This window comes from Anabrus simplex, chromosome 1 (assembly GCF_040414725.1).
Source record: "Anabrus simplex isolate iqAnaSimp1 chromosome 1, ASM4041472v1, whole genome shotgun sequence".
Taxonomy (NCBI): domain Eukaryota; kingdom Metazoa; phylum Arthropoda; class Insecta; order Orthoptera; family Tettigoniidae; genus Anabrus; species Anabrus simplex.
In genome coordinates this window covers 1,219,235,630-1,219,251,323 of record NC_090265.1, presented here as the reverse complement: position 1 = coordinate 1,219,251,323, position 15,694 = coordinate 1,219,235,630, and the positions used below count along the sequence as shown (strand labels likewise).

The following is a 15,694-nucleotide window of genomic DNA, read 5'->3' as shown; positions in this document are numbered from 1 at the left end:
ACCAGACAAGCATAAATGTTGATTAATAGTTCTATTTTTCTTACCATGAGACTGACTACACCTAATCCTGGAGAAAACTTTCAACAGCCTATGAATACAATCATTAAAACAATTGGAAAAATCTGCATTACTGCATGGGATTTCATCCTGTTTGGTTGGGACGCCAATCACTTTAACCATGTCATCAAGCTTTTTTAACTTCCTGGTTTTGGAAAACAATTTTTATTACATTACCTTATATTACGTCACATTACATGAAGTATCCCTGCTCAACATTCAATAAAACCAGTCAATTCTATCCCAAAAAATATTTAACATTCTAGAATTAAATTCACTTTTGAACTTCTTTAAAAAATTGGTTATTGTCTACTTTTTATTTTTCATTTACCAGCAATTTCATATAAAATATCTTGCTAAATGGCCCCCAAAGCATCAATATGAGAACACATGAAAGAGGCTGCAAAATAAATGTTGAGGTGAAGCACTGCTATTAAAAATGAGTTAAACTGTAACATTTTAATAGCTGGTTACTACTTTTAAACAAAGAATATATTCAACTGCGGATGTTTAAGAACTTTGTTTATTTATTTTATTAACACCCAAACTTGACACTTTTATAGTTTTTATTTTATTTTACAGTTTGTCACTAGCCAAAACAAGAAGGAGGTGGAAAGTTCTAATGAGACCACAAATAAGAAATTAATCAGACAGTTGCATTATTTAAAATATTTACACAATATATAATTTAACAGACAAAACTAACTTTCCAGCCACTCTTCTTCAGCTAGAGCTGGCTGCGGCTAGTGAGCGTTGCTCGCCCCTGCCCCCTTTTAATAACAAAGAGACCAAGTGTACGATTCTTGTAATGACCTTTTCTTAACAACACGGCAACACTAACCTAATGCACATCTAAAGTCTACATATCCAGTTTTTCAAGCATGGGATTTTTTAAAATTCTGCTATGTTTTACTGTGGTTCAATCCATGCACCTTGTCTGTGATTGCTATGCTAAAAACTCAAATTCCTAAATATGACACTTGCATTTTTTGTAAGGAAGAAAAGAAATTCACTATGCAGTGTACAGTCTTCAGCAAGGGAATTCACATTTAACAAGATGACGGACTTTTTTTGTTTCTTCTTCTTCTTTTCAAAAACTTGAAATGCAACAGATGGGGCCAGTTCACACATAGCTTGATAAAACAAAACTTTATATAATCATATAATAAAGCTTTTACAGTTGACATGAATGTTGAATGAAGTGTGTTTTTTGTGTTAACGTGTGAGTGTGTGTGCTCTACCGATGATTAGCAACACCTTCTGTTAAGGCAACTGTTCTTAAATGTGGAATGTCGTAACCGACCGATACAACAGACGAGTGGGCTACGCAAGCGGGTGTAGCTCAGCTCTCTATACCAGCACAAACACAAGGGGAGGCTGACATGCACTCACCGACAGTGCCGGCTTGAAGATTAACTGGTATAATTTCATTTGTACAAGGCAGTACATTAATTTGTTACATTTGTGACAGAATTTTTTTAAAGATTTTTCTCTCTTTTTAAAACTTCCAACATACAACTCTATTATAAACGATCATTTTCTTGTGTGTGTATGTGTTCATATAACCTTCATAATATATTTCTATTTATAATATATATATATATATCTCTCTTCCCCAAATCAAAAATTCTTTATTTTAGCTTTTATCATCCCAATTTGTCTTCCAAAAAACATGTGTTGAGGTGTGTCATAACATTTTACAAATGCATTTAATGTGTTGGCCTCCAAATGCTGCGGAGGTCACAGGAGACCACCCGTCCAGCGGGAGGCAGCACTCCCTGGCTTCCTTAAGAAAACCTCAACAGTGTTAGAACCCTGATCTAAACAAACTAAAACAAGTTAAAAGTGTAAATTTAACAGCAGAATCATATACATCTTGCAACAACCAATTATTCTTATTTCATAAAATACTTCTTGATGAAACAGTCTAGCAAAGAATGCTGCATGGGTGAAAACCAGTAGCACTGGGTTGCACTAGCTCTTCTAGCAGGTCCTACTCGCACCAACGTCACGCACTTCAGCAGCCTCACTCCACAACTTGGCCATGAGCCCGACGGATGGGCATGGCGATCTGTCCACTCTCCCTGTCCTTGGTAGTCCCTAGCGGTTGCCTACTAAAACGTGGCTCCAACAAAGCGTTTTTGGTTTGAATTTTGAGAAAACGATTTGGGTGCCCTCAAGAGTTCCTAGTACAATGCTGCTGCTGCTGCTGCTGCTGCTGCTATGACTTGAGAATATTGACACAGAACAACCGTCACTAGTGTTCAGGGACCCGTTGCCCATTAGCACGCTCGCTTGGCCGGCACCAAATAATTAATAGTAGGTCTCTTGCTCCAACCAACCTCCTGGATTTCGGCGCAGGTAGAAACGACGTACCTCATCATACACAAAGATAGATACCATGAAAGGCAGTCCAGGCAACCACCATACGAATCTGAAATAGAACAATTGATATAAGTGATATAACAGACTTACTTCCTAAAGTGAAAATTAATATTCTATTTCAAATCAATGGTAAAATGATATTTTTATGTAGTATAGTGATGGGTCACCCCCATTACAACAAATAAAGTTCATTTTTGTTTCATACTGAATTACAATATTAAGATCAAAGAAATTCCAGCAGGAAATTTTGTTATATCTATATATATATCTACCTGTTCATTACTGCACAACTATTTAGTTATAATAGTCAATTTAATTTTAAATTAGGACATATTTTGGTCCTTGTATGGACCATCTTCAGTTAACATCAGAAGTACAAGATAAAATTGAGAGTACAGACATTTTAAAAACATGTTATTAAATAACTGCCGTTTTGCATCTAAAAAGGATTTTAAAAAGTGTTTACAACACTTCAGTGTGTACCGGTACCCTTCAAAGCAGGAGGATAATTCAATCGCTATTGTAAATTTATTTGGATTTCAAAGAACAACCATCGTTCCATATTAAAGAACCAGCAGCAGTAGTACATAATGATAGTTACGTTTAGCCATAACAAAGGAACATTTTAGCTTAGTTTTATTCATCAGATGTTTTACTGCTTTGTACTGAACACCAAAAGCATAAGTTTTTTTATCCTCTTTAGATGTTAATAAGCAAGAAATTTACACAATGTTCTAAATGTATCTGTGTGTGTAATTTTTAATTTAACTGTATTTTGTTTATTTTGCTTTTCAAAGAACACCAAAGGAATTAGTTTTTTAATCCTTTTTAGTTGCAAAACACCATTTTTTTTTTAATGCACTCATGTTTTATTCTTTATTTAAATGTCTCTGTACACTCTTAATTTTATCTTGTACTTTTGATGTTAGTTGAAGATGGACTGAAAGACGTCTTAATTTAAGATTAAATTGACTGTTCTAACTAAATAGTTGAAGAGTACCTAATTTCCTTGTGGAAATTCTTTCATCTTAAAACAGGGTCATCCACTGTATGAAGTATAGCAGAACCTCATTTGTTCAGACAACGTTAATTATTTTATTATTTATTATTTACATATTTTACGCCCACATTGGAGCACTGAAATCAATACATTTGAGTTAATTTCTTCTTCTTCTTCTCCCAGAACTTTTTCATCCTCTCCGACCTGGAAGCCCTTTGTGTGTCCGATATAGTATATTGTTTCCGTTCAACTGCTTTTAGTTTGAGACTTATGCTTTTGTTCTTCAAAATCCTCTTCTCTTTTCTGTCTTTGATTTGTTGCCGAGTTATACCCAATTCTTCCAAATCGTCCTGAACTTCTTTGAACCAATTATTATTGATTTTATTCTTCAAAAAGTAATCGAATAGTTGTTTCAATATCCTGGTGTCTGCTAATCTTGATATGTGACAGAAAAAGGAAATTCTTCTTTTACGCATTGTAGATATTATTGATTCACATTCACGATAGACAATGTTGTTAGGCAACAATCTCCACTGTCCATCAACTTGGTGTTTTTTATTAATAATTGTTCTAAGAATTCTTCTCTCAGTTTTCTGTAATTTGTCTGTTGTAGATTTTACATTTAATTTGAATAAAGTTTCACTAGCATAGGTTGCCTCTGGTTTAACTATGGAATTATAGTGTTTCAGCTTAGCGTTTATCGAAAGAGATTTTTTTTTATAGGTTGGCCAGGTAAGTCTTTGTGCTTGTTTAAATTTAGTTGTTCTGTGTTCTATTGCTTCTTTTTCATTTGTGTTCCATGTTATTATTTCCCCAAGATATTTGAATTTCTGAACAATTTTAATCTCTTTATTACTGTTCAGCTGAATAACTGGTAAATCAACTTTAAAAGCTGGCATCATTTCTGTTTTTTCAAATGAAATTTGTAATCCCATTTTTTTAGCTATAATTTCTAGTTGTTCAATTTGAAATTTAGCCTCTTCTATTGTATTTGCAAGTAATGCTAAATCGTCCGCAAAAGCAAGGCAGTTGAGTTTAATATTTCTACCGATCTTGATAGTTGGTTGGCATTTCTTGTTCCATTCACGCATAACCTTCTCCAATGCACAATTAAATAACAATGGTGAAAGTCCGTCTCCTTGTCGAAGTCCAGTTCTTATAGTGAATGATTCTGATAATTCACCTCTAAATTTAACTTTTGCCTTCGTATTTTTAAAAGTCATATTAATGAGGTTAACAAGTTTTTGATGTAAGCCAAATTCTTTAAGGCTTTTTAATAATGAGTCACGATGAATACTGTCGTATGCTTTTTTAAAATCTACAAACGTGATGACCAGACCCTTACTTCGAACTCTTTGGTGCTTCATTATCCATTTTAAACTAATGATTTGATCTGGACAGCTTCTACCTGGTCGAAATCCTCCCTGATATTCTCCAAGTTCTTGGTCGAGTTGTTCTTGGATTCTTGTGTATATAATCTTGGATAAAATCTTGTATGTAATATCAAGTAAGGATATCCCCCGATAATTATTTGGATCGGAGCGATCACCTTTCTTGTGCAGCGGGTGGATTATCGCTGTATTCCATTCCTCAGGAAGCTTCTCCGTGTTCCAAATATCAATGATGTATTTATGTAGGTTTTGAATAGTCTGATCATTAGCATTCTTCCATATTTCTGCTACTATTTGATTCTCTCCTGCTGCTTTGTAGTTTTTAAGTGCATTAATTGCCGTTTTCACTTCATTGTAAACTGGTGGTATAATCTTTTGTAATGGAGTTTTATTTTTTGGGTTAGGATCAAATTCTAAATGTTCTACAGGATCCTCACAATTAAGTAACTCTTTAAAGTATTCTGCAAGAATGTTAGCATTATCCTGATTATTGTGTGCCATTTTACCATTTTTATTTCTTAACATAAGTGTGGGAGGGGTAAATTTAGATTGATATTGCTTGAATGTTTTGTAATAGTCTCTTGTTTTATGCTGATTGAATGTTTCTTCTATAGTGCTAAGCATTTCCTTTTGATAATTCCTTTTAATTGTCCTAATTTCTTTAGCTGTTTGTCTTCTGGCATTAATTAGTTCTTCTCGAGATTTTTCCGTTTTCCTCTGTTGATCATTTATCCATGCCTTGTGTCTTGCTTGAATTGCTTTGTCACATTCCTCGTTCCACCACGCATGTTTCTTTCTCCTTTTGATTAATAATAATAATAATAATAATAATCATCATCATCATCATCGCATGTAGCCTCCAGAGAAGCCTGGTGCAGGTCTTCTAAGCTTAAGTCCATGGACAACCTGTACGTCTGCGAGGATGGGCCCTACCTAAAATGAAATCTATTGTTGACAATGGCACATCACACACCTAAACCTTGAGCCAAAGGAAATAATGAAGGTTAAAATACCCAACGTGCCTGGGAATTGAATCCAGGGCCCCCTTGGATGAAAGGCCAGCATGCTAACCTGTTAGCCACAGAGCCGGACAGTTAAATGAATATCAAGATAACTAAGAAATTAATAAAACCATATATGTTACATAAATAACAATATACATATTGTACCATTATTCAAAAAAACTTTGTTCTTCATGCTTTCCCTTCCAAACTCATTTTTAAAATCTGGTATTCTTACTTCCTACATCAGGACTGAAAGTCTCTCAAGAATAGTTCTCAAAATGAGTTTGCTATGCCTGCCTCTCCCAATGATGTAATTCGATGCTAGTCATCTATTTCTCAGCTCTCTCAGCACCTAAGCGGATGTGAATCATGTATGGAGAATGTCTTATCTTTTACCTGGAAGTACTTAATTTATTTCTTACAATCAGAGATATTGAAATAATAATCATAGATATTGCCGAGTAAAAGCACACCACTGTTGGTTCTCTACTTTTGTTTGACTCAGACTTGATAGAGAGACATGTTACTTAGTAATGGAAGGCATATTCAGAAGTTCATATGAATCTACAAGATGGAGAAAGGCTTTTTAGTGAACAAAAAAAAGAGAAGCCTTGCTTGTTAATATGCCTTTTCTACTAAAAAAGAATATTAACCAATAATTGTGAGAGAAAAATTGAAATATCAATAAATCATTAGTCACTTACTTCAAAGGGTACATCCTAAGACCCTTGTCCATTCCTGGGCAGTATGACAGGAAAGCAGCCAAAGCTGTTTCAAATATTAGGCCAAAGTTCAGAGCCCAATTCCTGTAAAATAGATTGATGATATGTTACAAAGTGCTTTCCAACATTAATACAGCCATTTAACTTGTACAGTATATACAGTACATCAAGCTTCCAAATAAAAATAATTCTCATAACAAACAAACCAACAGTAATGAATCTGGAATCATGAAAAAATCTGGAATGATTATGGTAAATAAAAGGAAGAAATGAAAACTGGATGTACTTATGAACTTGAAAACAATATTTTAAGAACAAACAAATGATTGATGGATTTGCACATATTTCAGAGGCTTTATCAGTAAATAAAGATTGGCTAGGAAAAAAAAAAAAATTTCCTTAACAAATGTTTGGAGAGTGTATTAAGTTCACTAGGGGGAATTTTTTTTTTTTTAATTCCTCAACAAAAGTTTGGAATAGTGTATTAAGTATGTTTTGAAATCAAAACAGTCCATTCACAGAACTCGCAAAGCAGATGATGTACTCCTGATATGCTTTGTGTTTCTATCCCAGTCTCTTTAACCTACCTTTTATGCCATGATGCACAGGGAGAAGTTTGTTAATCCATAAAGGCATCAGTTGTTGCATGCATTTTTTGTGCATAGGCATACAAAAAAGTGGCATATTGTTATCGATGATGATGATGATGCTTGTTATTTAAAGGGGTCTACTAACATCTAAGGTCATCGGCCCCATACTGTTATTACGCACCTCCAGGACTAGTATCAGAAAATTGCACGTCAAGCAACCAACATCTATTGTATTTCTTAGAACTTGCTACTTCCAACTCGGGGCCAGATTTAGGTGCAGTGCCACCCCTAGGCAGTGCTAAAATATATTTCTTCCCACCAAAACAGACATACTTTCAAAAAATAAGCAGCTATATCATGCTTTAGGCATTCCAAAAATACTAACATTGTTGGCTTATTATTTCTTACTTCAATGCGAAGCAAAAATTAAAGAAACTTTCACTCTTTACAGCCATAAACTTTTCACGCAACTGTATGCTTCCCTTTTACACTTGCTATGACAATTTAACAAAACAATATGTGGATTCCATCAGAAAGTGATAAAGAAGAAATTTCTACATGTGCTTTAAGAACAAATTTTACTTTAAGCTGAAAAATCAAAAACAAGAGAAAAAGCTCCAGGCTCCTGACCTCCCTAGACAATTGCTCAACTCTTAGATAGTGAACCGAGTTCATCAATGGAATACGGTCCACACCAGACTATTCAAGAATAAAGGAGTGTGATGTTGAGTGATGAGACCAGGGTTGGTTTGAAACCTAACACTGTATATAGAAGAGTGTGGAGAACCTCAGGATGAAACCAGCAATATGGCCAAGTTGGGAATGTCCATTCATTTGCTGACAGAATAATGGCCAGTTGGTAAATTTTTATCATTCCTATTAATGTCATTCTGACTGGCTTCTGGTACAATCAAGTGATTTTAGAAGCCACTGTTAGACCCTACAAACTTTACTTTAGGGACCACTCCTTCAAATGGGTGACTATATTTGGCCTTGAAGGACATCAATGATGCTGTTTCTTTTGAGACAGCGTCTAATCAGCGAAGACGGGAAGCACAGAAGATAAAGTTAGTCACTATGTACTGTAACATCGTGGTACGGACTTCAAATAAGTATGAGGGGGAGGGGGGAGTAGACGTTCCGTAGCATGGAGACGTGGAACCGTGGGAAATGCCTTTTATTTTAGACTTCTTCCAATTGCTCTATATAACCTCTATATAATTTACACAGCCATAGCCTACCAATATGTCACCTATAGTTTCATGGATGTGTGCTGTTGCTATGCCCACTGCTTGTTAATAAAAAATAAATCATGGTAATGTTCTGTGATATGCTGAGGCTCGCTTTCTGGCAACGAACGCAGAAGTCATTCAGGCTGAAAATGATCGATCACTCAGTACCAAATGAACATTCAAGACTACCCTACTGCGGCAGCACATCAGCATTTTCAAGAGTGCATCAGCCAAATTAGTGGGACCATTTACCATAACAGTGATTTAATGACCTGATAAAGGGCATGCTGATGGGGTGCATTTGTACCTAAAAATATATCCATTACTACTCTTATTATAATCAGCAATGTTTTGAACAGCCTTCAAGTTTACATGTTAAAGACATAGGTACAACAGAGAATTGGTTTTGTTCTTATGAGTCATTAGTCAAGAATGTCACATTGTTTCCCAAATGATTATGTTTATAGTCACAGCACCTATGAAAACAGCTATGTGACCACATTGTCAGAGAAATACTGACTTACAGCATGTATATTAATAAGAACGGGAATTCTCTGGTGTAACTCACACAATATTGAACCTTAGATGACAGAATCTTACTAGGTGGACTGACAATATCAAGGCCGACATGCACGACGTTGGTTTAAAACCTGAAGATGTCAGCAATAGGACGAAATGGAAGAGATATAGCAAAACAGCGGACTCCATAATTTGGGATAAACGCTAGGAAAGAGAGAGATGACAGAATGTTACTGGTCAAATTTCTAAGCTGAAATATTTCACATAGTGGTTTTCACAGGTGCAACAATGTTATTTTACTCAATACTATAGTAAATCATCATCTTATTCTACCCTTACCCCTCCAACAGGGTGTGAAAATACCACTCTTCCCAGCCTTGTGTCAGCTCCGATGCCTTGTGGAGTGATTTACCAACCCACCCCTTGGAACATAAACTTTGAATTTGCCTTCCTTCAATTTTCCCTTGTACATTTTTTCTATGAGTTAGTGGGGCTTGCCCGTTTTTCAACTTCCATCCTTGAACTGCAACACAATTTTTGATAAATAAGTAATAATAAATGTCTTCATTGTATGAAAATGAATAAATATCATAGGCATTGTCTATTCTCTTCAACAGTCAGGCCTTCACTTGAAGCTTTTCGAAAACGTGTTCGGGCCTCTGTTATCAGCAACAGCCACAAACAGACATAAAACATTTTTCCATTTTCCTATCGGCTTTCCTAATCGTTCCAAGTTTCAGCAGCACATGTAGCGATAGTGAATATAAGGACACTGATTATATGGATTTAGGATTTTCTTGTTAATGTTTTGTCCCTCCATACTTTTGTGATTTTGGCAGTTGGTAGTTCAGGCCATTGCCAGTCTTCTTCTGAACTTCCTCTTTTACTCAAAACCAGTGCTCAGAAGTAAATACATCTGGACATAAATGGATGTAAATGTTTGGTTGCAAGTCTAAGGAACATCATATTTCAACTTCTGCCCTCCTTCCTCTGCCATCACATTTTTATTCTTTCTGTTCCCTACAGGGCAAATTAAAAAAAAAAAAAAAAAAAAAAAAGTTCCCCTTAGTAGGTACACATGTAAAATACTGATGCTTAATGTTACTGAAAACATAAATATAAGTAGTGTATAAATAAATAAACAAATGGATTCCACATTGAATACTTTGTTCATTTGAGCCACTGACTACCTCTGACACTGGTATTATTGGTCCCAACAAGAAAGAACAATTAGTTCACGTCAATGGTGATGAGTAGGGCTTAAAAACTGAAGACCTATAAATTGCCTAAAAACCTGAAAGAGACCTAAAATATCCACACACACACAAAAAAAATCCTAAAACAGGGGGGGGGGGGGGGGGGAAGGAAAAAAAGATGTAAATGTGATCCAAATTAATTAATAGTTTTAATTACACATTTAATGAAGGAATATAATGTTTTAAAAGTACAAACTTTTGGTGGTATGCAACATACTGAACCACATAATATGGTCGTCCTAGGGCCATTATTTAACCGCCTAAAGTGCATGGAAGACATTCGCCGAGACACAAATGGCGAGTCACCAGTGTGCAGAGGCCGAGTTTGGTAAGCGAGGCGAACAAAGATAGCAGGGTGCAGCCAAGTAGACAGAAGGCACCAAGCCAAGAGCAAAACAGGGCACTTGGATTTTATTCTGGAGAGTCCAGTTTGCCAATGTAAGCTAGAGAAATATGAGTGAAGACAAGGTCTGGAATCATTTAAAAATAAGCGCTGATTTATGCCATGGTGCCGGTTTGAGCAAAAGTAAAACAGATTAATTATCCCTAGATTTAGTGAGTGTCTGTGACTCATAAAATCATGTAACTGTGCCTTATTAACAAAATACAGTCAAAACTGGTTAGGACATTTTTGCGGAGACCGAAAAAAAATTAACGTCCTAAAGAGGGAACGTGTTAAAAAATGAAAAACAATTATGCTGATTAATTTAAGGCTAGGTTTGAAAAGTTAAAATAATTATGATGAAAACAAAGAAACAAGCGTTTACAATTATAACACTAGCCAACATGATTTTGCAGTAAAATAGAAAATATGTAATTCTTATGGAAATTGCTGCCCTGATTCCGAAAATGATATTTTTTTCCTATCACGTCTATTTTTGACGCAATTCGGTTTTTTAGTATCTGCATGAATTTGTAAGATGTAATGTTGAGAGATGTTCTCGCACAACTATTTTTAGAAAACTATTATGTGATTTGATTTGTTATTGTTTGCATTTTGTTATAGGTTTATTGCTGTCTAAATTTTTATTTTGTAGTTGGGGGGTTTCCTGGTAAATTCATAACAAACTCCCCCAGATACGCAATAGACCGCGAGGTATGTAGGATTGAAAATAAGACAGTTGAGAGTTTGTCTTTCATCTTAGACCACTTGAATAAACAGACGTGTTAAAAGCCCCAGCCCTTATGCAATGTTTATGATGGACTAATAAAGCAGTTTCCTTTCAAAGATAACAGCCCGAAAGTATTATACTCAAGAAGATGAACTTGTATTTTGTACGGATGTTTCAAATCTTCTACGTCAATTGGGAGAGAAAGAGTATGATCCTAGTAACCGGCGTGTTTTTATTGACTCTTCCAAAATAAGTTTAGAGGCTGTTTTGCTTCATAATACAAATGTTCTGGCATCCGTCCACTTGCACATTCCACAAAAATGTCTGAAACATACGAGACCTTAAAGTTGGTGCTTGAAAAATTTACATATCATGAGCATGGGTGGCAAATTTGCAGTGATTTGAAGATCATTGGATTGTTGCTGGGACAACAAAAAGGCTATACAAAATTTCCCTGTTTCCTATGCGAATGGGAGAGCAGGGCACGGGATAAACATTGGGATACAGTGAATTGGCCAGAAAGGAAACAACTACAACCAGGATCCAAAAATTTCTTGAATGTAAGTCTTATTGACTGTGAAAAAATTCTACTTCAACTCTTGCACATCAAATTAGGATTGATGAAACTGTATGTCAAGGCATTAGATAAAAGTAGCCTATGCTTCCAATATTTATCCACTAAATGTCCCCCATTATCAGATGAAAAAATCAAAGAAGGCGTATTTGATGGACCACAGATTCGTAAACTGATGAAGGATAAACATTTCACAGACACGATGACCAAAATTGAGAAAGAGGCATGGAACGCATTCAAAGATGTAGTGACTAAATTCTTTGGCAACATTAAGGACCCTCAATACAAAGAAATTGTAAGGAAAATGTTGATAAAGTTTAAGGAACTCTGTTGTAATATGAACCTTAAGCTTCATTTCTTAGCTTCGCATCTGGATTATTTCCCTCCAAATTTAAGAACTGTCAGTGAAGAACAAGGTGAAAGGTTTCACCAGGATCTCAAAGATGCAGAACGACGCTATCAGGGACATTGGGATGTGAATATGATGGCCGATTACTGTTGGTCGATCGCACGAGACGACCCTTCTAGAGATCATTCAAGAACCTCAAAAACCCGGAAATTCCACGGAAAACGGGAAAAGATGGAGGTGTGGATCTAACCTGCATATAATGTAAGTAACAAAACTATGTATGATTAACCATGTAATTTTTATTCAAGGTACGGTTATATTAATTTAAAAGCAACTGTACAGCTGAAACTAAATAGGCTTTTTATGCTTCAGTCTCACGAATTTCAATATACATTAAAAATATAATATAAACCATCTACTTGCTTTGTAAGCAGCATTTATGTGTATTCAAAGCATGCAAAATATGATTATGTTTTGCAAGCTGAAATTTATAATTAATACATCAATTTTAATCAATACTAAGTATCAAAAATTTTACGTAAGAACAAAATATTTTGTAAAATTGCCACTAAACCAGATGTGATACGCCAAAACTAATTTTTTTCTCGAATTCTGCATTAAGAAATTCATAAAACCCACCTATTTTCGTTTTTACCGCACAAAAAAAGTTTTTTTGCAGGCTAGTGTAATTAATGAAATAATACATTTTAACAACACCAACAAAGCAAAACATCAAGGAAAAACGTTTTTAGAGACGCGAAATATACACATCACTTACAGTTATGTTTAAAGTTATCGTAGGAATGTCCAACATCTGGGATATTTGTACACGTTTCATGTGTGGATTATAATCCGCATTCTCAATAAACTTTTTCATTTTTCATTATTTGTAAAATGTCTAGCTTTCTTGTACAGTAGGCCTACTTTATGTACGTTGTTACACAATTAACTTGTCTCTCTTTCTCTCTAGTCATCAGCTGTCAGGCTGGTTGGCAGCAGCTCTCTATTCTTCAAGTTTCAGTTCGTAGTAGGAGCCACATCTTGTGTCATCTAATATTTGCGTCATGTACTCTAATTTTGATCGTACTGAGCTTGATAGCTGCAGTCGCTTAAGTGCGGCCAGTGTCCAGTATTTGGGAGATAGTGGGTTCGAACCCCACTGTCGGCAGCCCTGAAGATGGTTTTCTGTGGTTTCCCATTTTCACACCAGGCAAATGCTGGGGTTGTACCTCAATTAAGGCCACGGCCGCTTCCTTCCCACTCCTAGCCCCTTCCTGTCCCACCGTCGCCATAAGACCTATCTATGTCAGTGCGACGTAAAGCAACTAGCAATAAAAAATAATTAAAAAATCTTGATAGTCTTCTATAATTTTTCCGCTAAGGAACTGTCTATTATTTTCTTCAATAACCCATCATGTCTAAGTATATGGCCTACTAGATGATCCTGCCATCTTTTTATTTGTCATAAAACACCTCTTCATTCATGACTGACGCTCGCTGCAGCTGTAGGCCGACACTCTAGCACTGTGAAATCAAGTTCTCTACCAAATCCTCACCCAGGCCAGTCGTTGCTGGTGCATCGTGCACGCAACGTGGCCAGGAATGCTAATTTAAATTTCTTATGGTGGGAATATTACAAACGTACTAAAGAGTGACAAATGTGCTATCCAGGTTTCTTTTGAGTGTATTTAATAGGACATAAATTAAGCAAAATGTCAGCTGTATATGCACGTACAGTAGGCCTAATTTATGTATGTTGTTACACAATATACATCATCATCATCATCATCTTCATTTCCCGTTTCCAGCTTCCCGGGTCGGGTTGTGAACCAAGGACCTCCATCACTGCCTGTCTCTCCACCACGCTTGTCCTTTATTAAGTACATCTTCTGGTTTTCTTCCCCTCTTCTCTATGCATTACCACACTGAATCTGTCCACCTCTTTTGGAGTCTTCCTCCTGGTCTCTTTCCTGTTAACTTCTCTGAAAAAACTTTTTTTTTTTTTGGCACTCCTTCTCCCATTCATCATATGCCCATACCACTTTACCTTTCTATCCTGTTTCTGTCCTGTCTTGAAGTTTCAAGATTCCTGTCCTTTTCCTTATCTCTTCATTTCTGATTCTATCCTTTCTGGTCCTGCCCTCAATACCTCTTAGGAATTTCATCTCCGCTGCCTGTATTCTACTCTCATCTTGTTTTATTGTAGTCCACGATCCAGCTGCATAGGTTAGTATGGGTTCATAATAGGTTGAATATAATACTTTCTTACATTTCTTTGGGACATCTTGGTTCCATAAAATACCCCTTACATTCTGGTATATGTCTTTTCACAAGAGTTTAATCCTGATGTAAACATGGCATGTCCACGGCTCCGCCAAAGAAAGAGCTGTGATTCACTGAGCGTGTAGTACCGACCTCCACCCCGTCAATGTCTTGTGTTCGGATGTACAGGGCTGCGCATCACATACGACAACAGTGCAAAGATCTGAACTTCTGAATAAACTACTAAACCAGGATTCTGTTCACTTAGTTTATTGAAAACACTGCCTATGGTCACTTCTGAGAGGTTTCCCTCTTTTGTCCTTCACTACACGCGATGGTCCTACCTCTTGCTCTATTTCTCTCATTATGAATACTAACACTGTTGCTGCAAGATACAACACCTTATCTCCACACTGTACAGTTTGGGACTTTCCCTCACTACAAGAAGACTTCCTGTATTACACCACGCCTTATGCCTCATTTCTCGTTATTTAATCACTATTTTATTAAAACAAAACCAACCCCCCCCCCCCCACACACACACACACCCCCCCACCCACCCACCCACACACACACACACACACACACACGTGTATATATGACAATCCTATTTTAATTTGATTACGTACTCTTCCAAACTATCTAAATGTAATAAACTAAAATAAAATAAAATTAATGCAACGTACTACTTTTCTTTGAGTTCACATACAGTTGAGTGAGTGCGACGGTTGCTTCTCCAATCAACTACATCTATGTCCACGTGCATACGCAAGGTGCTCCGCCTATTTGTTTACATCAGGATTAAACTCTCGTGAAAAGCGGTATAGAAGCTGTTTGCTTGTTGTATTCTTTTCCCAATTTCCTCAGATCTTTCAATCTTCTGTGATCACACTTTCCAAGTACTTGAAACTTGTAGCCACTTCCAGAATTTTACCGTTCAGTTTTATCTTTCCTATTCTTCCTTCCCTTTGTCATCACTATTGTTTTACTTTTCTCTGTGCTTACTTTCATGCCAAATTTTTCTATCTCTTGATTCCATACGTCTACTTGCTTTTGCACTTCCGTTTCATCCTTGCCCCATATCACTATATCATCTGCAAACAACATGGTTTTTATTGCCTGTCTTCCCAATCTCTATGTTCTCACGAATTTCATCCATGACTATGATGAATAGTTTGGGGGGGACAGTACATTTCCCTGTTGGTAAGTACTTACAATCGTAAAATAAGCACTAACACGTC

At 36.2% G+C, this 15,694-nt stretch overlaps 1 protein-coding gene across 6 annotated transcripts in view; it reads right to left on the bottom strand.

Annotated features, from left to right (window-relative positions):
* Window positions 1-562: 562 nt before the first annotated feature.
* Window positions 563-15,694, bottom strand: part of Atpalpha (sodium/potassium-transporting ATPase subunit alpha) — a 324,453-nt gene continuing 309,321 nt past the window's right edge. For all 6 annotated transcript variants that reach the window (XM_067137567.2, XM_067137569.2, XM_067137570.2 and 3 more), the window contains 2 exons: window positions 6,542-6,643; window positions 563-2,491 (listed from right to left, as the gene is read on the bottom strand). In XM_067137567.2, coding sequence (XP_066993668.2) covers window positions 2,371-2,491; window positions 6,542-6,643 — 223 coding nt within the window. In that variant the 3' untranslated portion in view covers window positions 563-2,370. The remainder of the gene's footprint in view (window positions 2,492-6,541; window positions 6,644-15,694) is intronic.